A 27361-nucleotide genomic window follows, 5' to 3' on the forward strand; every position below is an offset into this window, starting at 1 on the left:
CAGAAACACTGTAGTTTCCTCGGACACATTGGTGCGGTTGGCTTCCGGGTTACGTGGGCATTGTGACAAGAAGCAGTGTGGCTTGGCGGGGTTGTGTTTCGGAGGACGCAAGGCACTTGACCTTCACCTCTCACAAGGCCGCACGGAAGGTTTTACCCCCCCCCCCCCCCCACCACGAACACTTTGTGGATGGTATAATTTGTATGTAGAAAATGTATAATAGTGACATTTTAAATGACTAAATCGGGTAATTTTGTATACATTTAAATCAGCATCGGGCCACTTCTGGTGAGATGCCGGCAAAGTCAGATGAATTCCGGTAGACGAAAAGGACCTGATGTATTTGGGCCGATTTTGGGAAGTCATTCATTTTGATTCCTGGCCGAGTCCGACACTGATTCAATCAATCAGTTCCGGCCGCTCCTGGGCCGATTCCTCATTGCTAGCTGGCTAGCGTTGGGACAGTAACTGAAAGTAACGGATTGCTCCAAGGTCGCTGTTGATAATGCAGACGCTGGCCGTGACCACTGAGGTATAAAAGAACTAGAGACTGTGTCCAACATATCCGAGCTTTGTTTTCAACGTAATCGACTCACGTTCGCATGAACCGATTCATGGCCTGTCTATGTCGGGGTTGCGTCTGATTTATATGGCCCAAATTCACATGCACATTAGCACTCAGTGTAGCGCGAGCAGCGACGACATCACAACGGTATCCAAAAACATGGCAGACATTGGATGAATATAAAATATCAATATCTTCGGCTGTCACCAGGTTTCCTTCCAACCCTTTTATGCGAGTAAAGTGTCGGATAAAGACCTGATGGAAACAGAAAATGTGTCGACAAAATAAAATACGCTAGACAACATGGGATCTTTTTGTGTTGGTAAAATGAACTATGCAATACATGTTGGTGGAAATGCTATTACGTGCAAATGTTGATATTATAACCATCCTATCGAAGTAAACATGGAGTCACACGATGACATGTGTGGTCCTCCCACTACGACTCGTCGGGAAAGCATACAGTTTATTAAGCTACAGATGAAATAAGTTATGATGAACTTTACAGGGTGGTGAAAGTGCAAGGTGATGAGCTTGCTGCTCCTTATCAAAACTTATCGGGGGTCTTATTCTGGTGACATGATCATCGATGCTTGACTGCCGTTTGACAAATAAACATTACTTTGTTCATTTGTCCATAATAAACTCATCAAGTAGGCTATACCTGCATTGTATCTGTGAGCTGTTGGCTGACACCAGTGGGCACACTAGCTATATAATGCAATTAAGTTTTTGTGAGAAAACATTCAGTAGAAACCTATGTAACTTGTATTTTTTATTCAGTACATGGGTATTTAACCACAAAAGGTATTTGTATGTGCACTACACCATCACACACAGCCTTTATCCCCAACAAGTCAATTTGATGGAAACACATCTCTGGTGGGAAAATGTGCATAATGTTTTTGTGCGGATTGTAGAATATTCACATGAAAATCTGTTGCCAATTGGATGGAAACCTAGCTGAGTGATTGGGGAGGGGGGGGGACGGACAATCGGCCTCAGCGACAATTCTTTGAACAATTCAATGGATGTTTTGTGCACAAAAGGTAATGACTAAAGTGTCTTATTAGGAATTTTCAAATCTGAATTCTCTATATTGCCGTCTATGGAAACTGTCTTTCTGGCCCGGTCATTAGTTCAACTGCAGCAACGAAGCAAGACTAGGAGCAGTCGAAACCGTGCTTCAAGACCGGAACCCTGGACCCTTGGCTGTGACCCCACTCTCCGAGGTGGGATATCCAAGAAGATTTCCGATTCACACGTGTATTAATACACACTTGTACATGTGTGAAATAGGACAAATAGAAGCACCCACAAATTAATATTTTATTATCTAACCCGAACATAAAAAATGTCCAGCTCACGACAGATCCATTCTCTCATCCTCAATTTCTCTGTGACAAGCCCTTCAAGTCCCTCTATAATGTTGTTGATGTGTTCCATCCTCCCTCCTTCTCTCTCCTCCACCTCTGTCAGTGTCATCCAGACCAGCATGGTAGGAGAAAGAGCAGACTCCTCCTATCCCACTTCGACCACCCTCTCCTCCTCTCTGCCCATGTCCAAACACAAACGCACGGAGGCGCACACCAACTACAATCTACTCTTTCAAGTGTTGTTATGGCAACATAGAACTTAACTCCAGTGAATCAAACAGTGTTGCAGATCAATAATGAGAGTCCCAGTGCTCTCGTCTCTCCACATATTAAATTACATGTCAGGGCTTTACCTGCACCAGGGCCGTCTGCAACGTCTACTAGACACGCTCACGTCTCTCTTTGAGCGTCTCCCCAATGGTCCCAAGCCTAATTGTTGGCCTCAAACTACTGTTTGAATATCTCTCACCTCCACAAATGATACAGAGGAGTCTAGGTCCTGTAGGAGACCTCACAGAAGGCAAGAGATCAGCTCACAACAAGGCTATTACTGTTACGGTAGGAACCTACCCACAGGTCCCAGGCAGATTGAGTTCAGCATCCATCCGTCCGTTCAATTCGCCATGCATTAGACGCCTCGTGTGTTAAGTAGATCATTGGGTGTTTTTTGTTGAAAATGAGCTGTAGAAATCAGTGGTGTCACGCGAGGAGAGCTCCACAGGATCCAGCCTACCTATGTAGCGTCGGGCTGATTGGTTTTGGAGGCAACGTTAATGAGCAGGTGTCTGAAATGGAAAGGGCCATGCGTTGCTACGTGGCGTGCTGCCTGCCTGCGCTTCAGCCCTGTGTGCTGCGTCTACCACCAAGCACCATGGGCTATTTGAAATTAGAATCTAGCGGTGGGGGAGTCCTAGATAACCACAGTAATTAGCTGGACTCCAATGAAACCATCCACAGGGCACACTGGCCAGGCAGAGAAAGAACGGGAGAGAGAGAGGGAGAAGGCAGGCAGGCGGGAGGATAGATGGAGGGGCAGGGCGGCTGAAAGTAGCTAGCTAAGGCTTTCACGTTTATATACAGTCAAGCCTGCTCTGCTCGTTAAGTCAAATTAAAATAACTATCAATTTAACACCTCTGCTTGAGTTTCAGTCCAGGTTGAAAGAGAAAAAGATTAAGGAAGAGAGAGAGAACGAAAAAGCAAGGAGAGAGCCCTCAATAGAGAGGGAGGCGGAGAGAGAGAGAGAGAGAGAGAGAGATGTGTGAGCTGGTCTGGGTGGTATGGGGACTCGGGTGATGGCACAGCTGGAGCTCGCTGCTGACTGGCTGTCTGGCCTCTTGTTTGGGGACTAGCTCAGTCTCTAATGTGCGTTTAGAGAGGAAAACACTTATTTTAAGTCCAATCCATTACGGAGCATCTCTTAACTCTGGCCATTGAGAGAATTAGAGATACAAATGGGCTTTTTTAATTTGACCTTGACTGTAGGTAGCAGCAGGAGATAGAGTAGAGATGGGGGAACGGTAGTGTTGCAGAGGCCTCACTAGAGATAGAAAGGAAATTCATATTCACACTGTTGAATGCTGTCATATTGCATGCAACGTTTGGACCAGAAGGTCTATGTCAGGCTGGAGCCTCACTACAGAGAGACAAGATCAGCCATATGATCAAACATATGTGTGTATGGCTTGGTAAACAGCTCCTTTCATAGGGTTATTCCATATTGGTTAAGCAAAGTCTAATAACCAATGTGTTATGTATTCTGGTGGTTGGCGACGGAAAATAGCCATGCCACAATATAGCCGGCTTCACCCCAAAAAGTTTCCTGTCAACAAAAGCACATGTATTCTCTCTAGGACTTCTACTTACCAGACATAAAGTGAAATGTGTCAAATAAACATCAGAATCCAACTTTTGTCCAAACCTAACCATAATCCTGAGGAGTTAGACAGCGGACTGCCATTAGACCACGCTCTTCACGTGAGACTTCCTACCACGAAACCTACCATTGTTTACAGGAATATGGTGCGGTTTGGACACAAGTCGGATTCTGACGTTTATTTGATCGCTAGGGACACATTTCACTTTATGTATGATAAGTAGATTTCCTAGTGTAACGGATGTCGTCGGAAGGACGAGACCAATGCGCAGCGTTCTTTGAGTTCCACATAATCTATTAACGAAGTGAAACTTTAGAAAAGACAAAACAATAAAGAATACAATGACCGAACAGAGGGAAAAGGGCTGCCTAAGTATGATCCCCAATCAGAGATGACGATAGACAGCTGCCTCTGATTGGGAACCACACTCGGCCAGAAACAAAGAAATAAAGAACATAGAATGCCCACCCAAATCACACCCTGACCAAAACAAATAGAGACATAAAAGGGCTCTCTAAGGTCAGGGCGTGACACCTAGAGATTATACAATTGCTGTTGTTGGCAGGAAACATTTTTTTGGTGAAGCCGACTATATTGTGATATAATTGTTTTTTAACTGCTAGCTAGCTAGCTAACTACCGCAGAGGCTACAGTGACTGGCCTGTGTGTTCTATTTACAGAGTCCAATCCAATCAACATCAAGCTAGTGTAAGTCAGTGAGTAAGTCACCAGTTGTGTAAGTCATCCGTTTGGTTTCAGAGCTAGACACAGCACAGAGACTGCCCTGGTAAGGGTCACCAATGACCTTCTTGTGAATGCTGACTCTGGGGCTGCCAGCATATTCATACTGCTGATCCTCAGTGGAGTATTCGACACAGTCAGCCATGCCATCCTGCTGGACCGCATGGAGAAGCTCCTGGACCTGTCAGATACTGTACTGGACTGGTTCAGGTCCTACCTCACAAATCATTACCAGTTTGTAGTCATCGGTCCTAGTAGGTTAGACACAGGGGGTCCCTCAAAGCTCGGTCCCGGGGCCACTACTGTTTTGTATCGACATCCTGCCACTTGGCATCTTGAGGAAACACCGAATGGGCTTTCACGTTTATGCTGACGACACTCAGCTGTATGCTTCCACAAACACTGTCAATGCCACTGCACTCCTGGTCAGCTGCCTACAGGACATTGAAGCATGGATGCAGTTGAGTTTCCTGCAGTGAAACTGCAGAAAGACAGAGGGCATCCTGATTGGCACTCGCACCGTTAAAAACAACACCAGCAGCTAGAGCCTCAATATTGATGGTGTCCAGTGAGGTTCGCAACCTGGGTGTGATATTTGACAGAGTGACTTGATACATCTGCCAAGTGCTTAAAAAGGCTACAATATGTCCATAACTGTGCTGCACATTTCCTCACGCACACCTCCCCCTACGAGCACATCATTCCAGTGCTGTTCAACCTCCACTGGCTCCCCGTGTGCTCATGCATTGACTACCAAATCCTGGTTCACTCCTACCAAGCTATCCACAACTCTGAACCCAAGTACCTGTCTGACCTCATTCTACACTCCTGCCCCACACGCACCCTTCGTTCCTCCAGGTCTGGCTCCCTTCAGCAGCCCAGCAGCAGAATGAAAACTATGGGTGACAGGGCTTTCAGTTGTGCGGCTTCATAGCTGTGGAACACACTTCCAGACACCATTTGTGACCTTTTCAGGAAACTAGGCATACTGTATGTTGCACATCACTACTTCACAGGAGAGGCATTTGAACATAAACATGTATTTTTTATCAAAATGCGTTTTTTTGGCAGAAATGCCTTCAGGAACATTTGAACTTTCATGTGCTTTAATAACAAACCTGTATTCCATCCGTAAATACGGCTAACATTTTTTAATTACGAGTCTAGTTGGTTTAGCCACGCAAAAAGGCAGGAAACTTCCCGCTAGCCATGATTGGTTGAGATAATGGACATGCCGGGAGATGAGTTTGGATTGGTCTGCCATGTAGCATGCTTCTGTCTAGAACATGAGCTGCTCAGTATGTGTTGATACTCCGTTCTACTGTGACGTTTTTGAAAGATATGTTAGCCATCGAGTACCACAAAAGTTTTTCTACTTTCCTCAACAACATTGAGCAGACGATATTGACAGATCAGTTGAAAAAAGTGATGGGCTACTGTCTGAACACACCACGGTCAGTGTGAACCAGAGTGACTTGATACAACGCTGGCCAAACAAGATGTAGCTACAAACAAAACTGAGTTAAATGGTTCCAGTCTGCCGTGAAGCGTTCATCCATGTATATGGGTAAGAGTCTAGCTACATTTTCAGATATTATAAGTGTCTAATTTTGTTATAAAGTTGTTTTCATTGCAAGTTAAAGCATAGTGTTAGCTAGCTAATGAACGTTAGCTTGCTGGCACGCTAGCTAACGTTACGTGTATGATCAGTGTAGTAATATTATTCAAATCAGAAACCATTTGCATTGCGAGTTATAGCCTAATGTTAGCAAGCTAACATTGAACTTAGTTGGTTAGCTCTTTAGCTACCTGCAGATTCATACTACAGCTATGACAATGTTTGTATTAGTAGTAGTATAGGTAGGAATGATGTCAGTTCATTGTTTAGCTAGCTAACTACATGTCTAAACAAAAGACTCCACTTCATCAGATGATTACAAGACCCATCAAGTTAGCCAGGTGTGTCTGGGGGTGATTACGGCCATCTATTGAACATGTGTACATGTCTAGACAATAGTGACCCATCCACTTAGCTAGATGTGGCTGGGGGTGGTTATAGCATTTCCTTCACATGACCCATCAATTTAAACAAATGTGTTGGGTAAACATCATCTAATATTTATAAAATATTTTTATCTGGACACTTTCTGTTTCTGATATTGCTACTATGTAAGTTACCATTTCACTGTACCATTTGCACCTTCTGTATTCTGTGCATGTGAGAAATAAACTTAGATTTGATAAAGTGTGTGTTTACCAGAGACGGCAATGTGAAGAACAGCATGACCTGCACCAAAGTCAGAATAGGATATAGGAGGCCAAGGACTAGATAAAGGTCATTTTTACCTGGAGTTTTTCCTTATTGTAGGCTACTACTTTTACCACTTTTAGTCTTGAAATCTTTGGTTGTTTACTAAACTACTCACTTTGTTTAGCACATGGCCTCACGTGAATCTTTAAGGAGATGGGTGGGGCTAAGGCTTAAGAGGGTGTGAACGATGCTGAATGGGCGTAGACAAAGAAGAGCTTTCCTGTAGGTTCACCAAAACATTCAAGGGACATTTTCTCAAAAGTGGGGTTACAAGTTTATCAACATTCAAAGCAGAATTACTTTCCCATTGTTCCTCAACTCCAGTGTATGATATACAATTTTCTAGCTTCTGAGTCTCCACTTTTATCCGATGTAAAAAACACAATTTCAAATTTTGTTACATAAGACCGTCGGGCACATGTAGGCTGCAGAGTCTCTGGCCTCCTTTAAGGCACAACTCAAAACCGTGCTGTTCAGAGAAGCTTTCAAGGACCATTTCTAATTCTGTTCTCATGGCCTCCGGATCTGGCGACACCTATATATAGCTTTGATTGTTGTCTGTTCTATGTTCAGTGTTTATTTGTATTTTTTTACAGTACCAGTCAAAAGTTATATTTATTTAGACTATTTTCTACATTGTAGAATAATAGTGAAGACATCAAAACTATGAAATAACACATATGGAATCATGTAGGAAGCAAAAAAGTGTTAAAAAAATCAAAATATATTTTATATTTCAGATTCTTCAAAGTATCCACCGTTTGTCTGTCATGTTGATGAGACCAAGGCGCAGCGTGATAAGCATACATGCTTCTTTTAATGACGAAAAAAAACACTAATCAAACTAACAAAGAAACAAAACGAACGTGAAGCTATATAACAACGAGTGCTGACATGCAACGACACATTGAAAATAACCCACAAAACCAAAATGGCGACCTAAATAGGATCCCCAATCAGAGACAACGATAAACAGCTGCCTCTGATTGGGAACCAATTTAGGCCACCATAGACCTACATTTACCTAGACATACCAAAACCCCATAGATATACAAAAACCCACATACCACCCTCGTCACACCCTGACCTAACCAAAATAATAAAGAAAAAAGATAACTAAGGTCAGGGTGTGACATTGTCTTCTTTGCATAATCTTGCAATTCTCTCAACAAGCTTGAGGTAGTCACCTGGAATGCATTCCAATGAAAAGGTGTGCCTTGTTCAAAGTTCATTTGTGTACTTTCTTTCCTTCTTGATGTGTTTGAGCCAATCAGTTGTGTTGTGACAAGGTAGGGGTTGTATACAGAAGATGATCTTTTACCAAATAGGGCTAAGTCCATAACATGGCAAGAACAGTTCAAATAAGCAAAGAGCAACGACAGTCCATCATTACTTTAAGACATGAAGGTCAGTCAATCCGGGAAAATTTCAAGAAGTTTCTTCAAGTACAGTGGCAACTGTAACTGGCTCTCATGAGGACCGCCACAGGAAAGGAAGACCCAGAATTACCTCTGCTGCAGAGGATAAGTTCATTAGAGTTACCAGCCTCAGAAATTGCAGCCCAAATAAATGCTTCACAGAGTTCAAGTAACAGACACATCTCAATATCAACTGTTCAGAGGAGACTGTGAATCAGGCCTTCATGGTCGAATTGCTGCAATGAAACAACTACTAAAGGACACCAATAAGAAGAGAAGACTTGCTTGGGCCAAGAAACACGAGCAATGGAGATTAGACTGGTGGAAATCTGTCCTTTGGTCTGATGAGTCCAAATTTGTGATTGTTGGTTCCAACAATGCTCTCTGCATGTGTGGTTCCCACCCTCAAGCATGGAGGAGGAGGTGTGATGGTGTGGGGGTGCTTTGTTGGTGACACTGTGATTTATTTAGAATTCAAGGCACTCTTAACCAGCATGGCTACCTCAGCATTCTGCAGCGATATGCCATCCCATCTGGTTTGTGCTTAGTGGGACTATCATTTGTTTTTCAACAGGACAATGACCCAAAACTTTCACACCCTGATCTGTTTCACCTGTCTTTGTGTTTGTCTCCAACCCCTCCAGGTGTCGCCCATCTTTCCCATTATCCCGTGTAGTTATACCTGTGTTCATTGTTTGTTTGTTGCCAGTTCGTTTTGTTCGTCAAGCCTACCAGTGTTCTTTCCCATGCTCCTGTCTTTGCTATCGTTCCTGTTTTCTTCTTTACCAGTTTTTACCATTCCTGCCTGCCCTGACCCTGCGGAGTACCAGGACCTCCGGGAGGTGTTCAACAAGGCCCGGGCCACTTAGCCGCACCAACTACATGACTGCGTGGTTGACCTTCTCCCTAGCACGACTCTGCCCCGGGGAAGACTGTACTGTCTGTCGGGACCAGAGACCAAGACTACCAAGCTGCAGGATTTATCCAACCTTCTTCTTCTCCCACTGGCGCTGGGTTCTTCTTTGTGGGGAAGAAGAACAAGACCGTGTGCAACGACTACCGGGGTCTCAACGACATAACGGTGAAGAACCGCTACCCACTACCCCTGATCTCCTCTGCCTTTGAGCTTCTCCAGGGGGCCACAGTGTTTTCCAAGCTGGATATACAGAACGCCTACCATCTGGTGCAGATACGGAAGGGGATGGTTGGTAGACCGCCTTCAACATGGCCAGCAGTCACTACAAGTATCTGGTCATGCCATTTGGCCTCACCAACGCCCCTGCTGTGTTCCAGGCTCTGGACAATGATGTACTTCGCGACATGTTTAACCAGATTGTTTACCTTGATGCCAACCTTATCTTCTCCCGCTCCACCCAAGAACATGTGCTCCATGTACGACAGGTTCTCCAATGCTTACTGGAGAACCAGCTGTTTGTAAAGGCAGAGAAGTGCGAGTTCCATCGCTTCACCATCCCTTTTCTGGGTTACATCATTGCTGCAGGGAGTGTACAAATGGATCCCGGGAAGGTGAGAGCAGTGGAATGGCCCCAGCCGACATCCAGGGTGCAGCTACAATGTTTCCTGGGGTTCGCCAACATCTATCTCTGCTTTATCCGGGGTTACAGCACCCTGGCTTCCCCCCTGTCAGCACTCACCCCGCCCAAGGTTCCATTCACATGGTCTCCAGCTGCTGACCGGGCGTTCCTGGGACCTCAAACAGCTCCCATCTTGGTTCATCCTGACCCATCCCGTCAGTTCGTGGTGGAGGCCGATGTTTCAGATATCGGAGTTGGGGCTGTCCTGTCCCAGCATTCTGCCCTGGACCTCAAGCTACATCCTGCGCCTTCTTCTCCCATCGCCTCAACGCCACGGAAAAGGAGCCCGGTCGGCCCTCCTCAAGACCTCCTCCAGGTATCGACGACAAGCGGATCGCCACCGGAAGGGGACAGTGAGCCTTTGAGCCTTTGGTCTGAGAAAAGCTCTTTACAAATCAAATTATTTTTTATTTTTTTACATTTTCTAAATCTTTTCATGACTCCAATATGAGCAAATAAATATACTGGAGCCAGGCATAAACATGGTCCGTCTCTTGTTGTCATTGTTGGTGTGTTTATAAGTAGGCTATAACTTCTACTGTAGTTTTCTGTGTATTATGCAGGCTTAGTTGATTGTTGATGCAAAGCTTTGGAGAAAATAAAGCAGAGTTATTAGTAAGGAGGGGATGGTATGGGTGACTGACTCGTGTCTGCTGGGAGTGGGTGTTGTGTGTGAAGGTTAGCATGCATGATCTATTGACACGAGGGGGATGTGTGGGTATGGTACCTTGTTTGAGTGTGTATTGATGGGGACAAAGTAGTAAAATGTTGACTAATCACTGACTAGTGTGTGTCCTACAAACTAATCATGCTGCTTCTAATGATGACCTTGACACCAGCTTTAGTAGTACAGATCCTGTAGACCCATTTGATGAAAGCTTTCAGCCAGGAACAAGCTCAAGCTTAACATCATCTGACTCAGAAGAAGAAAAGACTGCATGGGGCTGGCAAGAGACAAAGTGTATAGTCTATGAGTCCAACGTCATGGAGCGCATGAAGTTCTGTCAGACCAGCTGCCGTTGCCCAACACAAGACCAGGTTCACCAGCGGAAGAACATTCAGGAATGTAAAATTTGATTTGAACCTATCTGGAATATACAGCCAACACAACATCCACATTCAGTTAGACTGATGTTGTAGTATAATATAGAATGCCTGGTATGCTCACAAATGCATCGTGTTATAGATATTGCTAGCTATTGTAGATATGTATTTAATTGAGTTTGATTAAATGTTTTCTATAATCTTTTTCAAAAGTGTACTGACACGTGACGAAATGATTCCAGCTACATAAGACACCAATAAAGTGTTGACTTCAACTTCTGGATCAATTCATTGTGATCTTCATGAAATGTACTTGAAGGTAACTTGCTACAATCTTACTGCCCAAAAAAATATATGCGGTGAGTTGGTGTATCATTTCAACTTTAATTTGTTGGCAAGTAAAAATGTTTCAATAAAATAATAGATTAGTTAATCAATGTTGCAAGTAAGTAGACAGGCCTTGTATTCAAGACAAAGTTTATTTGCTCTGGAGACCGAGGTGAGTTTACAACGCAGTATGCAGGAACAGTTATTTTATTTGTATTTTTTTATTTAACTAGGCAAGTCAGTTAAGAACAAATTCTTCTTTTACAACATACCCTGGGAAAACTCTCCCATAACCTGGGCGACGCTGGGCCAATTGTGCGCCGCCTTATGGGACTCCCGATCACGGCCGGTTGTGATACAGTCCGGGATCAAACCAGGGTCTGCATTGACACCTCTAGCACTGAGATGCAGCGCCTTAGACTGCTGTCCACTCAGGATCCATATCTTATGGGAATATATGACATATATACAGTAGAAGAAAAATATACTACTAAAGTGTATAATAAATACTACAGTTCTACAAAGGGAATACTTGCATATTATGTTTTCTTCGGGGGTGCAGTGAGGTGTTCGTAGTCACTTTGGGGAGATTGTTGTTATGGACCTTTCACATCTACTCTTGAGTCATCAACTTCTTTGTATCCAAAATACTGTGTGAGGGATAAATTGCTCAAATGGCCCCAACAGCACATGCAGGCAAGGGGAATCGGTGTCCTCTGCCTAGCTTCTCCCCACGTAGAACAAACACAAACTCCAAAAATAATCTTTAGGCCACCAAGCAATATTGTCTGTAAGAGAATGACTAAAACACTATTTGACTTTCTTGGGCAATCATTGTGTACTGTCTGTATTCTTACTGTAGCAGCATGAGGCAGAATATTAAATGTCACAGATACATGTTAGCTAGCTAGCTACAACACATAGGTGTAGTTACCCTAAGACTAATATGTGTCATAAAGCCAAAGTCATTCATTTACTCCATCATCATCATCAAAACATTTCTCCAGTTTTGCTCCAAATGAGATGCACTGACGCTAGCTAGCTAACAATAGCTAGCTAGCTATAATGTTAGACTACTGTACATTAGCTCAATTATAATGCACTGAACAACACTGCCTTGAGTAAAAATAGAGCTTATATTGCTAGCTAGCTTCCGACAGCAAAACAACCAACTTGTTTGTCCCTTTCCCTCCTTGTCCAGCTGGTCTAGGCTGCCGTCTTGGACGTTCTGAAGAACGTCTCCAGCATCCCTTTATCCATATGAGCGTCAATGGTCTGTCACACACACACACGATCCATGGGGTCTGCAGTGACCCTCTCTAATAAGAACTGTCCACCATCAAATGTGTTGCAGCACAGACATTTCTCTTCTGTTGGCATGGCTGGACAGCACCTGCATAGGCAACACCAGTCAGAGTCTGACCGTGGCTCCCCATTGCTGCTTGCTGGTCTCAACTCCCGTGAACCTGGAGAAACTAGTACTACCCCCGTTTTGAAAAGACTGCCTTCGAGGGTGGGAACACAATTGGACAAGGAAGTAGAGCTCCCATCAGACTGTAGTATTTACAAAGCCAGGGAAAATGAGTAAACCTAGACATCCTGCAATGTCGTGGCAGATAGGAACATCACTGTGACAAGTCCAATGGCTCTATTGAACAAGGACAACCATATCTACTCGCTGCTAGCGTGATCGTTTAATCCGCAAAACACAAAGGCCACAATAATTGCTACAAAACATGACTCCATTAAATATCTAGATCAGACAGCAGGCTCAGTCAACCAATGACGTTATTGTTTGAACTCTCCCGGCATAAAAAAAAATATAAAAAAATGCTATGGTACATAATTATGTCTGAAACACCTCTCATAACTCATTATATAGAAAGAATGGAAGAACACCCCAAATAATGTCTAGTGGTGAAGTTTCCCTTTAATAAGAGCCTAAAAACTACCCTGTCTAAGAGCCTAACAACTACACCCTCCTCAAACAGTAAGGCTTCCCCCTCTTCTTTCTGCTTCTTTCTGCTCTATTGTTTCCTATCCTCCATTCTCTCTCTTTCTCCCCCTCTTTCCCTTGCTTGGTCTGCTTTGCTCATCCAATCCTCTCAATCTAACAATCAATTAAGGTAGTTACATGTTGTTTCTCGAAAAGAATTAAAGCTACAAAAAACATGTTTCCATTTCAAAAGTAAAAGGTTGTGACTTTACAAATGTTCTCCTCTAAAATGTGACGGATTTGTTGATGTAAACAAAGAGATTTGTTCCTTCCCTCAACTCCGATGCTGGGTATTGTGTTTCCGCCTGTCAGAATGACTTAAGGCTATAAGAGGAAGACCTGCCCTCAGATCCCAGCACTGAGAAGGGGCAGCTGGCCATAGTTTGATCTCTGATTCTCCATTCTAGAACTACAAGGCTTTGCTGCGTGTTGCATCTCTCCCCTGTGGTATGACTCCCATTTTCTGAGCCCATTCACATCGCAAGCAGCCATCTGGTACAAGCATACACAATGTACAAGCACACACACGCACACACAAACACACAGAATGTAGAAGCGCAATAATGCACGAACACGCATAAATGTACATACACACACAAACACACACAAAGCAGCAGCAAACATTAGCCTCCCCAACCAACACAGAGGCCTTTGTATAGCAACACTGGCATCTGACCCAAAGCTGCCGATAGAAGGGGTGATACGGGGTGAAGGGGTATTGGCTGTGCAGGGTGGGTGGTGGGGGGTGGTGTTGGCTTGGCTGTGTTGGGAAGGAAACGTGGTGGGTTAGGTTGGAGGTGAACCAAGAGTCAGGAGGTGTGACAGAGTAGACAGAGGCGAGATGTGAAAGATTGGCCTGGTGAGGGGTAGTCATTCTGTGCCACTTGGTAAGGAGCCCAGGAGTGGGACACTCAACTCAATGGAGGATTGTTAGCTGACTGAAGGCAGTGCCAGCACTAACCCCACCATGTCATTATGATGTTTCTCTATAGCTACTGCATCTATGGATGGATGAAATGTTTCCATTTAATCAGAATGAAACCTTCTACATACTCACACACAAGACACAACTCACACCCATACATTCACCTCAACCCCCAGCGTCTCCCTGTCCACATGTGATTTCAATGAACAGTCACTTCTTTGCTTGCAAACTGTCCCTCCCGGAAGTGTTTAATTAATTGTAGAGTCCCCGCCTCCAAAAAATATTTTGTTTACTTTTGGAAGTGACACTCTGGTTGCCCTGGAGATGAGCTGAATCACAGTGTTCTAGAAACACACTGTGGCTTTTAATTGCGGTCAATCTATTCATACTGAGAGAGGTGGCAAGGATGAGAACACTTCACAACTTCATTAGAAGATACAGACAGCCAGGCATGGTACTCCGTCAGCAGGGTTTTGATTCAGGCTACATTTGAACAAGAGACACTGTCATTGAAAATAAAATTGTTATCGAAAAGGCGAGAATGTACGCAAGCGAAGATAAGAAGGGCTTGTTATTATTTCTGGTCAATTCAAGCGGCAGCTTTGAGGGAAACTGTTCTGCTCCCTGCTCTCCCATGGTGAAGTGACTCACGACGACTGTCTAAAATGACACGGGAGGAGAGTCAAACATTACTTGAATTAAACTACAGACAGCTACTGCATTACTTCTCATGGAACACAGTGTCAACAAATTAACTATCCACTCTCATTATGCCTTCACTATGAATTATTGAAAATTACTAATGCAGCCAGGCATGTGTGTGTGTGCATGTGTGTTCAACAATGAATGTGTGGATGGTTCCAGCAGTATCACCGCCACAGTGTGTGTGTCTGTGTGTGTGTGTAGTGTTTGTGTCTGACAGTGAGTGACTGGAGAGAGAGAGCCCCATGGAGCTGAGTCTCCACATTAAACACCACCTGCTCCTTCCAGATATATAAAACACAGCACTGTGTCACACACACACAAACACACACACACACACACCTCGCCTTTGTAGCTCCACCATGCCTAACCACCCACACGCATGTAGCCAGGCATAATGCAGATTAACACCAACACACACACACACGCTCCACTTCCTCGGCACTCACTGATCTGAGCAGTCCTCTAATAAACAGGAGTCTAGATATCAACATTCTGATTGTCATTCTCCCTCAGATAAATACTGTGTTCTAGCTATGTTTTCCATTTGTTCTGTGTTCTATATGGAGGATTAGAGATAATGGCTGTAATATTCATACTGAGCAGAGCAGAGCCGTCAACTGTCACGTGAGGTAAAGAGAGATGAAAAGTCTAATGAGGGAGTGGAGCCCTGAACTGTAAACACACACAGACAGGCTACAATGGATAATCTCACTCATCGCATGCTGCCATATTGTCTCCCCGAAAGTTAGAATGAGAAGTCACATAGAATAAATATTAAATAAGATTTTATAGAACTAATGCATATTTTTCATAATTTAACTAGGCAAGTCAGTTAAGAACAAATTCTTATTTTCAATGACAGCCTAGGAACAGTGGAATAACTGCCTTGTTCAGGGGTAGAACGACAGATTTTTACCTTGTTAGCTCGGGGATTTGATCTTGCAACCTTTCGGTTATCCGTCCAACGCTCTAACCACTAGGCTAGCTGCCACCCCATATGCATCTGAGAAGTCAAATAGGGTAAGATTTTAATAAGAATATTTGAAGATCAATACAGATGTTTCGATCTACCTAACCAATGTAGCATTAATCTACACATTTTCTGTGTTCTACCAACAGGGCACAAATACTATGAGAATGTATCAATATTTTACAGAGAACTTGGCCCATAAAAAAAACTCTAAGTTATTTAATATTCATGAATGCATCACCTTCATGAATATTCATGATCAGATGAATATTTCAGTTAACCTCCAATGGACGAATTAGGCTGCTCTTTCAGCTAATCAATAATTTGGAGGTGATTGTCATTGACGGATACCGTCAACAACGTCCAGACGAAAGGGCCACAAAATAAAGTTACACTCCACAACTGTAGCTTGATCATCAGTGAAGATCATCACTCGGTCTGCAGAGTACATGGCAGTAATCAATGCCCCCGTGAACAACATTCTTTCTGATTGATCTAGCCACAAAATAGAGATCAAATGTTTGAAAATACGATGCCATAAGGCCAGGGTTACACTCCTGTCTAATATTCAGCAGTGGCTCATTCTAAAGAAGTGGCTCTCTGATCAGCGCAGATAAGTGAAATGTATTCTGACTGTCAGAAGTCAACTGAGAGGGCATCACCATCACCACCACCGCTGTAGTGTTTATGTGGATGGTTAAACCATAAAGGAGGCAACAGACACCAAGCCAACACCAGCTCAGCATTTGATATCTAGTCTGCCACTGAGGGATATTTACAGTGGGGTCCAACATGATTGGATCTCTTGATAAAGACGAGCTAAAAAGACTGTTTATAATAAATAATACAAATACTGAACTTCTGTATATTGTATGCTCCAAAAAATGTTAAATGTTAATTATTTTATAGTAATACAATTGCTCAGAGAAATACAACGTGTTTAACATGTACTAAAAAAGAACTCAAAAAAATTGGGGGCCAATACTCTAACCCCTTGCGAGGATAGCAAGACTGAGCCTTTTTCTCAATGTTTTTATTTGAGATTGGAGAACACATTGGGAGTGATCTTAGACCAGTCCTCCACACAGAATCATTCCATATCCTTGATATCCTTCGTTTTTGCTTGTGTACTGCCCTCTTCAATTCAAACCACAGGCTCTTAATGGGTTTCCAGTCCGGAGGACTGAGATGGCCATTGGAAAATGTAGATTGTGTGGTCAGTTATCCATTTAATGGATTTTGATGTGCAAAGTGACGGGAAAGATAATACATTTTTCTTAATGTTTTGCGTGGGAAAAATGACACAGCTCAAATTTTCTAAATTGAAAAATAAAGAAGACAATGATGGGTAGGAAATGTAGTGGGAGGAACTGTCACTATCTCAGATATTCCTGTTGGATTTCATACAGGAGAGTATAATAGATATAATTGTGGGCTGGGCACCATTTTCTGAAAGTATAAAGGCTCTGTCATATAATGACAGTATAAAGGAAAAGGAAATGGTGTGATATTTCCTACTTCATCACTTAAGATATGACTAATGGTGAGGTCAATATGCAAGATGAGAGAAGATTAGTTTTGACCTTGACTGTGACCTTCTGCAGTTTGGAAATGAAAATGTGTGCAGAGGGAGGAGGAGAAGGCTGTTGGGGAGCCATTTCTTGTCATTATGTTGTTTCCAGTTCTGAAGGTGGTTATTCATTTGATTTCTTTATGATTCACAATCTGCTCTTTCGAAATATGCCATATGCTCAAAGCAATTCAAGGATGACGAGTGTCAGAATCAGTACAGTAATAAAAATAGCCTAAATGAGCTTGATTTACAGCCTGTGCCTCCCAGCAGTCAGCCCTCTCTCCCTCACCTATGATAAAATCCCCTAGCCTCAGCAAACAACAGCCTGCCTGCCTGCCTGCCTTCCTGCCTGCCAGCCAGCCAGCCAGCCAGCCACACAGGACCAACACACACACTTACCTTTTTCAATCAATCCAGTGTTAGCCAGATAAAAAACAGAGTGCAGGTGTACGGAGAAATGTATAACAAATGGGCAGTGTAGTACATATTTATTAGCATTGGAGGAAATTAAATCAATATCAGGGCCCAAATCAGTTTGTTTTAATCAGGAACAAACATATTGACTTAACACAATATGGCCAGTTTTATCTATCACTAATAAAAATTCATTGAGACAAGGTGCCTATAAAGGCTGTGACAAAATAGGAACCTCAATCTATAGCTTGCTATTTTCTATTGCTCTCTCCTATCGCTCTGACTCCCTCGTTCTCTCCATCTCTGTCTCCCTCTCTCTTTCTCCCTCTCTCCCTTCCTCTTTCCCTCTGTGTCCTTCATTCCATGCCTCTGAGGGAAGGAGCATCTGAAGGACAGAAGTGTGTCTGAGACCTCATATCAGAACACATGGTGCGCTGTGCGTTTCCATACATTCATTTGGCTGCAGTCTGGTCAGTAGCCCTTTCCTGCAGTCAAATGACCTAGTGGTCTCATGGGCCGAATGTTATTCATATTTTTCGGAATTGCATAACATTAAAAAACCTTCTGAAAATCTGGTGTTTCTATGTCAAGTGGTTTTTGTCTTCTGTGATGTATACAAAATGTAATATTGGGATGCAAACTCAAAATGTAATACATTTCATCTCTATATCTGACATGGTTCAGGTGTCTTCTCTTTTAAAGCCCAGAACCATGTGTGTGAGGTGCATACTTGGGTTTCAAAGTAGATTTGTTTAAGACTACCAAGAAACACTCTGTGTGACCCTGATTTAGCCCACTGCAGTAAAACGTTAATGCCTCCCTCTCTTTTGTTTCCGTTCATTGCAAGAGATCTTTTGACTTTTATGAAATCACACCTAATGGAATGTGATAATGGGAGCTTTCTGGCAATCAGGATGTTAGCTATGCTGTGGGGGGGTCAGAGGTAGGGAGGTGCATGAAAAGGATTACTAAAGACCCCCCTCCAACACACACACCACCTCTTCCAGGGCCCGGCTAAGGAGAATGTGATTACAAGCTAGTAGGCCAGGCCCTCGCCATGGGGCATAGTGCACCACCATCCATCCATTATTGTAGAGCACCACCATACAGACAGTAACATCCATCCAGTAACACCCATAAAGTAACATCCATAGAGTAACAGGATACATCCATACAGTAACATCCATACAGTAACAGGATACATCCATAAAGTAACATCCATCCAGCAACATCCATCCAGAAACATCCATAAAGTAACATACATAACGTAACATCCATCCAGTAACATCCATAACGTAACATCCATACAGTAAAATCCATCCAGTAACATCCATCTGGTAACATCCATACAGTAACATAAATATAGTAACAGGAAACATCCATAAAGCAACATCCATACAGTAACATCCATCCAGTAACATCCATAAAGTAACATCAATACAGTAACATCCATACAGTAACATCCATCCAGTAACAGGATACATCCACACAGTAACATCCATACAGTAAAATCCATACAGTAACATCCATCCAGTAACAGGATACATCCACACAGTAACATCCATACAGTAACATCCATACAGTAACATCCACCCAGTAACAGGATACATCCACACAGTAACATCCATACAGTAACATCCATACAGTAACATCCATCCAGTAACAGGATACATCCACACAGTAACATCCATACAGTAACATCCATACAGTAACAGGATACATCCATCCAGTAACATCCATCCAGTAACATCCAGACAGTAACATCCATACAGTAACAGGATACATCCATCCAGTAACATCCAGACAGTAACATCCATACAGTAACAGGATGCATCCACAAAGTAACATCCATACAGTAACAGGATACATCCATCCAGTAACATCCATCCAGTAACATCCAGACAGTAACATCCATACAGTGACAGGATGCATCCATCCAGTAATATCCATCCAGTAACATCCAGAGAGTAACATCCATACAGTAACATCCAGACAGTAACATCCAGACAGTAAAATCCTGACAGTAACAGGATACATCCAGACAGTAACATCCAGACAGTAACAGGATACATCCAGACACTAACATCCATACAGTAACATCCATACAGTAACATCCATTCAGTAACATCCATACAGTAACATCCATACAGTAACAGGATACATCCAGACAGTAACATCCAGACAGTAACAGGATACATCCAGACACTAACATCCATACAGTAACATCCATTCAGTAACATCCATACAGTAACATCCATACAGTAACAGGATACATCCAGACAGTAACATCCAGACAGTAACAGGATACATCCAGACACTAACATCCATACAGTAACATCCATTCAGTAACATCCATACAGTAACATCCATACAGTAACAGGATACATCCAGACAGTAACATCCAGACAGTAACAGGATACATCCAGACACTAACATCCATACAGTAACATCCAGGCAGTAACATCCATACAGTAACACCCATACAGTAACAGGATACATCCAGACAGTAACATCCAGACAGTAACAGGATACATCCAGACACTAACATCCATACAGTAACATCCAGGCAGTAACATCCATACAGTAACACCCATACAGTAACATCCAGGCAGTAACATCCATACAGTAACATCCATACAGTAACATCCAGGCAGTAACATCCATACAGTAACATCCATACAGTAACATCCATTCAGTAACATCCAGGCAGTAACATCCATACAGTAACATCCAGACAGTAACAGGATACATCCAGACACTAACATCCATACAGTAACATCCAGGCAGTAACATCCATACAGTAACACCCATACAGTAACATCCAGGCAGTAACATCCATACAGTAACATCCATACAGTAACATCCAGGCAGTAACATCCATACAGTAACATCCATACAGTAACATCCATTCAGTAACATCCAGGCAGTAACATCCATACAGTAACATCCATTCAGTAACATCCATACAGTAACAGGATACATCCAGACAGTAACATCCATACAGTAAGAAAACATCCATCCAGTAACATCCATACAGTAACATCCATACAGTAACAGGATACATCCAGACAGTAACATCCATACAGTAACATCCATACAGTAACAGGATACATCCAGACAGTAACATCCATACAGTAACATCCATACAGTAACAGGATACATCCAGACAGTAACATCCATACAGTAACATCCATTCAGTAAAAGGATACATCCAGACAGTAACATCCATACAGTAACAGGATACATCCAGACAGTAACATCCATACATTAACAGGATACATCCAGACAGTAACATCCATTCAGTAAGAAAACATCCATCCAGTAACATCCATACAGTAACAGGATACATCCAGACAGTAACATCCATACAGTAACATCCATACAGTAACAGGATACATCCAGACAGTAACATCCATACAGTAACATCCATTCAGTAAAAGGATACATCCAGACAGTAACATCCATACAGTAACAGGATACATCCAGACAGTAACATCCATACATTAACAGGATACATCCAGACAGTAACATCCATACAGTAACAGGATACATCCATCCAGTAACATCCTGTTACAGTCAGCTAGTAACATCCAGCTAGTAACAGGCATCCAGTAACATCCATCCAATAGCATCCATCCAGTAACAAGATACATCCATACAGTAACAACCAGCTAGTAATACCCATACAGTAACAGGCATCCAGTAACAGTCATTCAGTAACAGTCATCCAATAATATCCATACATTAACAGGATACAGCCATCCAGTAACATCCAGTTACAGCCAGCTAGTAACATCCATACAGTAACAGGCATCCAGTAATAGCCATTCACCTTGTAGAGATACTGCTGTTGCTCCTCTGACATCATCAGCTTGTAGCTGTCCGTCACCACCGAGTCCATGTCCATAAGCCAATCCCAGAGCTCCTGGAAGTCTGACTCAAACTCCTGCAGACTGGAGGACAGGAAGGAGGGAGGAGAGGAAGGAGGGAGGAGAGTGAGAAGGGAAGGAGGGAGAAGAGATGGGAAGAGGGAGGAGAGAGGGGGGGAGTAAAGGGGAGAGGAGAGTGGAAGGGAGGAGGGAGAAGAAGACAAGGAGGAAGAGCTGGGGTTAGAGACGACGCCCCTGCGAAATATCCTACTAAACCCCTGCTAAACGCCCACCCCCCAATGCCCACCTCTTCCTCAGCTTAACCATTAGGTTGAAAAGAGGGAAAGGCAGCTGGACATTACAGAGGGAATATTTGACAAGCGGTGGTAATTACCATGGCCCGTCAGTGGAATGCTGGGTTCATGAGGGTGCAGAAGGTGTGAACAGGGTTAGACGCACACTGAATCTCTGACCCAGCTGGTGAGTGACACCTATCTCTATAGCACAGAAACATCTTAATTAAACATGACTTCAACTCTCCTTCCTCCCTACCTCCGTCACACCCCAGCCCCTCCTTCCCCTTCCCCAGCCCCTGACATGAAATAACATCAAATATTTATGAAAGGAACAAGGGCAATTGCTCAAACATACACATTACTGTCAGGGGTTTGGTTTGGTTTTTTAGACTCGGCGGGTGGCTACATGTTTATAAACATTAGTGGTTCAAATTGTTTTGGAATTCGCCTGGGCTGCTCTGGACACTTTGACAGTTGTGTCAGGCTGCCGATGGCATTCCCGTCCCTTCGCTCGACTTCCATTCACAAAGCAATCAACTGAGTTGTCCCTGAAGAAAGAAACGACTATGAATGAGATTACATAAATAACCATCAAACTGGAGGGAAATATCAACACCCTCTTTATTTTAATTTATAGCAGAAACAAAGTTAACACAGGAGCGGGATTGAGTTTTGGCTTAGTACTACATATGTAATTTCAACAAGCATGGCGGAGCTGTATGTATTAGCATTTTCAAGCAGACATTGATGAAACAAAATGACGTTGGGGAAAATATGAATATTTTAGTCCTTGTTATACAGAAGTCACTGATCATAACAAAACAGGGGAGACAGAAAATGAGAAACCGTGTGACAAGTAAAGCTCGAGGAAGTCACCCTAAGGCATTCAACTCCACAACTCATTATACGGCGGCTGCTGTAGGCCTTTTGTAAGCTAAACTGATAAATACGTTACAATATTCCTTCCGCGATATTGTTTTTTCCTCGCTAATACAAAACTAAATGCTTGTAGAACAAGATCTCTGCGGGCATCTAACCAAACAAACAAATAAGGGAATAAAATCAAGCCTCACACAGCAGGATCCATTTAGCAGAGCTACATTATAGCCTTTTGATCTGTCAGAATCTTTCTCTATCAGTTGCCTTGGTTGTGTACAAAGCATACTGTACTGTCTGTATGTCTCCTCAACGAAACTAAACCTTCAAACCCTCCCTTTTGGCAGTACTCTTCCCAGATCATTCCCTCCCTCCCTCCGATGAAAGTAGACATGCGTTAAATGTTACCCTGTTAACCGTAGGGATGCTAGGTCTGTGCTCTGCGGATGGATGGGTGGGTGCCGCACACTACAGCCCCAGCCAAGCTGACAGACACGCTAGCGTCTGAAATGAATGCATTTCCGTCCTCTATTCTTTTCAAATCCATTTAACATCAATCTCCCCCACTCAGAGGAGTGCTGGCTGGCTGATATGAGAGCAGCGCTACTGTACCTAATTCATCACCACCGCCCATCACTGGAGCCGCCATGTCACTCTGAGCAATAGGAAGGAAAGGTTGGACGCCTTATTGACACTCCTCACATCTCACTTAAAGTGACACTTTTATAGAAAGGCCACTTTAATTGATGGTGTTAATCCCGCCTGCTACTAACGAGGGAAATTAACATCTAACATCCCTGCCTGTATGATATCTTTAAACCTGAAATGGCACCCGATTCCCTATAAACAGTTGAAGTCGGAGGTTTACATACACCTCAGCCAATTACATTTCAACTCAGTTTTTCACAATTCCTGACATTTAATCCTAGTAGAAACTCCCTGTCTTAGGTCAGTTAGGATCAACACTTTATTTTAAGAATGTGAAATGTCAGAATAATAGTAGAGATAATGATTTATTTCAGCATTTCTTTCTTTCATCACATTCCCAGTGGGTCAGAAGTTTACATACACTCAATTAGTATTTGCTAGCATTGCCTTTAAATTGTTTAACTTGGGTCAAACTTTTCGGGTAGCATTCCACTAGTTTCCCACAATAAGCTGGGAGAATTTTGGCCCATTCCTCCTGACAGAGCTGGTGAAACTGAGTCAGGTTTGTAGGATCCTTGCTCACACATGCTTTTTCAGTTCTACCCACAAATGTTCTATAGGATTGAGGTCAGGGCTTTGTGATGGCCACTCCAATACCTTGACTTTGTTGTCCTTAAGCCATTTTGCCACAACTTTGGAAGTATACTTGGGGTCATTGTCCATTTGGAAGACCCATTTGCGACCAAGCTTTAACTTCCTGACTGATGACTTGAGATGTTGCTTCAATATATCCAAATAATTTTCCCACCTCATGATGCCATCTATTTTCATCAGACCAGAGGAAATTTCTCCAAAACGTACAATCTTTGTCCCCATGTGCAGTTGTAAACCGTAGTCCGGCTTTTTTATGGCAGTTTTTGAGCAGTGGCTTCTTCCTTGCTGAGAGTCCTTTCAGGTTATGTCGATATAGGACACGTTTTACTGTGGATATAGATACTTTTGTACCTGTTTCCTCCAGCATCTTCACAAGGTCATTTGCTGTTGTTCTGGGATTGATTTGCACTTTTCGCACCAAAGTACGTTCATCTCTAGGAGACAGAACGCGTCTCCTTCCTGAGAGGTATGATGGCTGCGTGGTCCCATGGTGTTTATACATGCGTACTATTGTTTGTACAGATGAACGTGGCTACTTCAGGCGTTCGGAAATTGCTCCCAAGGATGAACCAGACTTGTGGAGGTCTACAATTTTGTTTCTGAGGTCTTGGCTGAATACTTTTGATTTTCCCATGATGTCAAGCAAAGAGGCACTGAGTTTGAAGGTAGGCCTTGAAATTCATCCACAGGTACACCTCCAATTGACTCAAATAATGTCAATTAGCCTATCAGAAGCTTCTAAAGCCATGACATAATTTTCTGGAATTTTCCAAGCTGTTTAAAGGCACAGTCAACTTAGTGAATGTAAACTTCTGACCCACTGGAATTGTGATACAGTGAATTATAAGTGAAATAATCTGTCTGTTAGCAATTGTTGGAAACATTACTTGTGTCATGCACAAAGTAGATGTCCTAACCCGACTTGCCAAAACTATAGTTTGTTAACAAGAAATTTGTGGAGTGGTTTAAAAAACGAGTTTTAATGACTCCAACCTAAGTGTATGTAAACTTCTGACTTCAACTGTATATAGCGTTCTTGCCAAAAGTAGTGTATTATATAGGGAGTAGGGTGGGAAAGTAGTACACTTTATAGGGAATAGGATGGGGCTTTGGCCGAAAGAAGTGCACTATACAGGGAATAGCTTCGGTCTCAGTGACTGGCAGCCATTCTGTAATTATCAAGGTTGAGAGGTGTGCTAGTGAGCCGACAGGCCTGAAAACGCAGCGGTGGTGGCGAGCTTGCAAGCAAGAGGAGAGGAGCGGCAGCTCCGGCTATAGATTTCGACAGCTCCTTCCCGAAGACGTTTCCATTTAAAGGTAAGGGCCAAAGAGTCAAAACAATGAATCCTTGAGCAGGCAGCCGTCATTAAAATTCAAAGGATCATTATGGTTTTCTACCAAATAAATCATTAGAATGAGAGGCTTAAAAGGATTAAAAGGAGGCTTGATTCAAAGCCAAGGGAGGGGAGTCAGCTGGGTCTGGACTCCTGAGTTACAGAGACTGACTCACTCTCTGTCTGCTGCAGGACTGACTGGGGAGGAGACACTGACATGTACCCTACCTAACAGTTGTGGTTGGTGGGTTGAAATATTGGAGGACAGGCTTATTGTAATGGCTGGAGTGGAATAAATAGAATGGTACCTATTACAGATACTATGTGTTTGATCCTATATTTCTGCCCACCAGCCTCCTCTGCTACCTTCCATTGAGGGTACTGTGTTGAATCATCTGTGGTCGAATAATCCATTTAACATTCACTGACGAACATGGACTTTTTCGAATGACACAGTTGGTTGCAGTCAAATATATTGACACCCTGCAGTTTACAATGGAGTGCAATGGAGCAGAATGTTCTGTTTTCTCTTGTCAGAAGTGGTTGAATGGCTATTTTTACTTTGTAGACACATGCAATTTACCACAGGTGAGATAAATAACACACTAAACGAGAATCCCGTGCCTCCAACCAACGTAATTTGAATTTGGAATTATTTAGTCCAGCCCATTTTTGGACTTTGAAGTTGAAAAAAATCTCAATTTCAGTTTAGATTATAATTTTTTGGTCCTTTGACGTTGTAAATCAAACAAATACACATGTGAACACAACATTTTTTCCAACTTATTTTATAAGAAATAGTGAATCATGCAAAAGGGTGCCAATATATTTGACCGCAACTGTGTATATAGAATTATTGTTCTAAAATGTTGTACTGTACAGTTACCAAACAACAATAGCACTATGCTTGGGAGTCCACTCACTCTTCCACTGCTTATCATTAGCACAACGAACATGACTCTCCAGTTCCTAGTCTTTTAAGTGCGTCTTTCCCAGTGAGTGGAGCAGAACCTTGTAAACAGTAGCTAGCTTCTGTCTGTTGGCGATAACCACTGGGGGAGAGAGACCATCAAAGTAAGGCGTGAAACAGTCAAAAAGCGCTGTGACAAAGAGTGGTGCTGTACACGCCAGATTACAATGTTAAGAACGTGACCCCCAAATTATAAAAGTGTGTGTGACATTTCATTTCACTGTGAATAAACAGAATGCTTAAATTGACAGAGCAACTTCTCTTGTAGAAAGAGAAAGCCTTCTTCTTCTTGTTTGCAAGAGACCACATTGTCCCCAAGCTTTAGTATTTATAGTGGTAGCTAAAACAAACCCTCAGTGACTAACAGTTATCATTGAGTTGCTTCCATTGTCTGTATATTTTTCTCAGCTCAGTAAATCATTTGATGTCAAAATAAAAGACCCCATTTCAAAATAAAGGTCCCTGTTTCAAGATAAAATACCAATTTTCAAGATAAAATACCAGATTGGGCTGGCTCATACAGTAGGCTACCTAAATCGAGATTGTGGGTCTGTATAACATAACCAAGTGGGTCCCCATAAGTATGGTGGCCCTAAGGGTCAATGGTGGCGTTCTACCTGTTGTTCTTGGACATCTGTGTGTACTCCCTCCCAGTCCTCCTGTTGGTGCCTGTGCAGTACTGCTGGCTGTTCAGCTTCAGGCTTAACTGGTCCAGGGCATCCCTCTGGGCCTCATGGTGGCTCTGCAGCAACTCTACCTGATAACACAACACATCAAAGGACACATTAGGGTCATGTTCATTTGGCAATAATGAGAGGAAAATAGGGATTGACCACCGTGACTATGCCAATAAGAAACAGCTCATTTTTGTTTTCGGTT

The 27361-nt window shown here is 42.8% G+C and overlaps 1 protein-coding gene across 1 annotated transcript in view; it reads right to left on the reverse strand.

The window, feature by feature from the left end:
- Positions 1-27361, reverse strand: part of LOC135507986 (A-kinase anchor protein 6-like) — a 192158-nt gene that overhangs the window by 58245 nt on the left and 106552 nt on the right. The window contains 2 exon segments of the mRNA XM_064927842.1: positions 21668-21788; positions 27100-27239. Of these exon segments, the coding sequence (XP_064783914.1) occupies positions 21668-21788; positions 27100-27239 (261 nt within the window).

The sequence above is a fragment of the Oncorhynchus masou genome, chromosome 21 (genome assembly GCF_036934945.1).
Source record: "Oncorhynchus masou masou isolate Uvic2021 chromosome 21, UVic_Omas_1.1, whole genome shotgun sequence".
NCBI classification, from domain to species: Eukaryota; Metazoa; Chordata; class Actinopteri; order Salmoniformes; family Salmonidae; genus Oncorhynchus; species Oncorhynchus masou.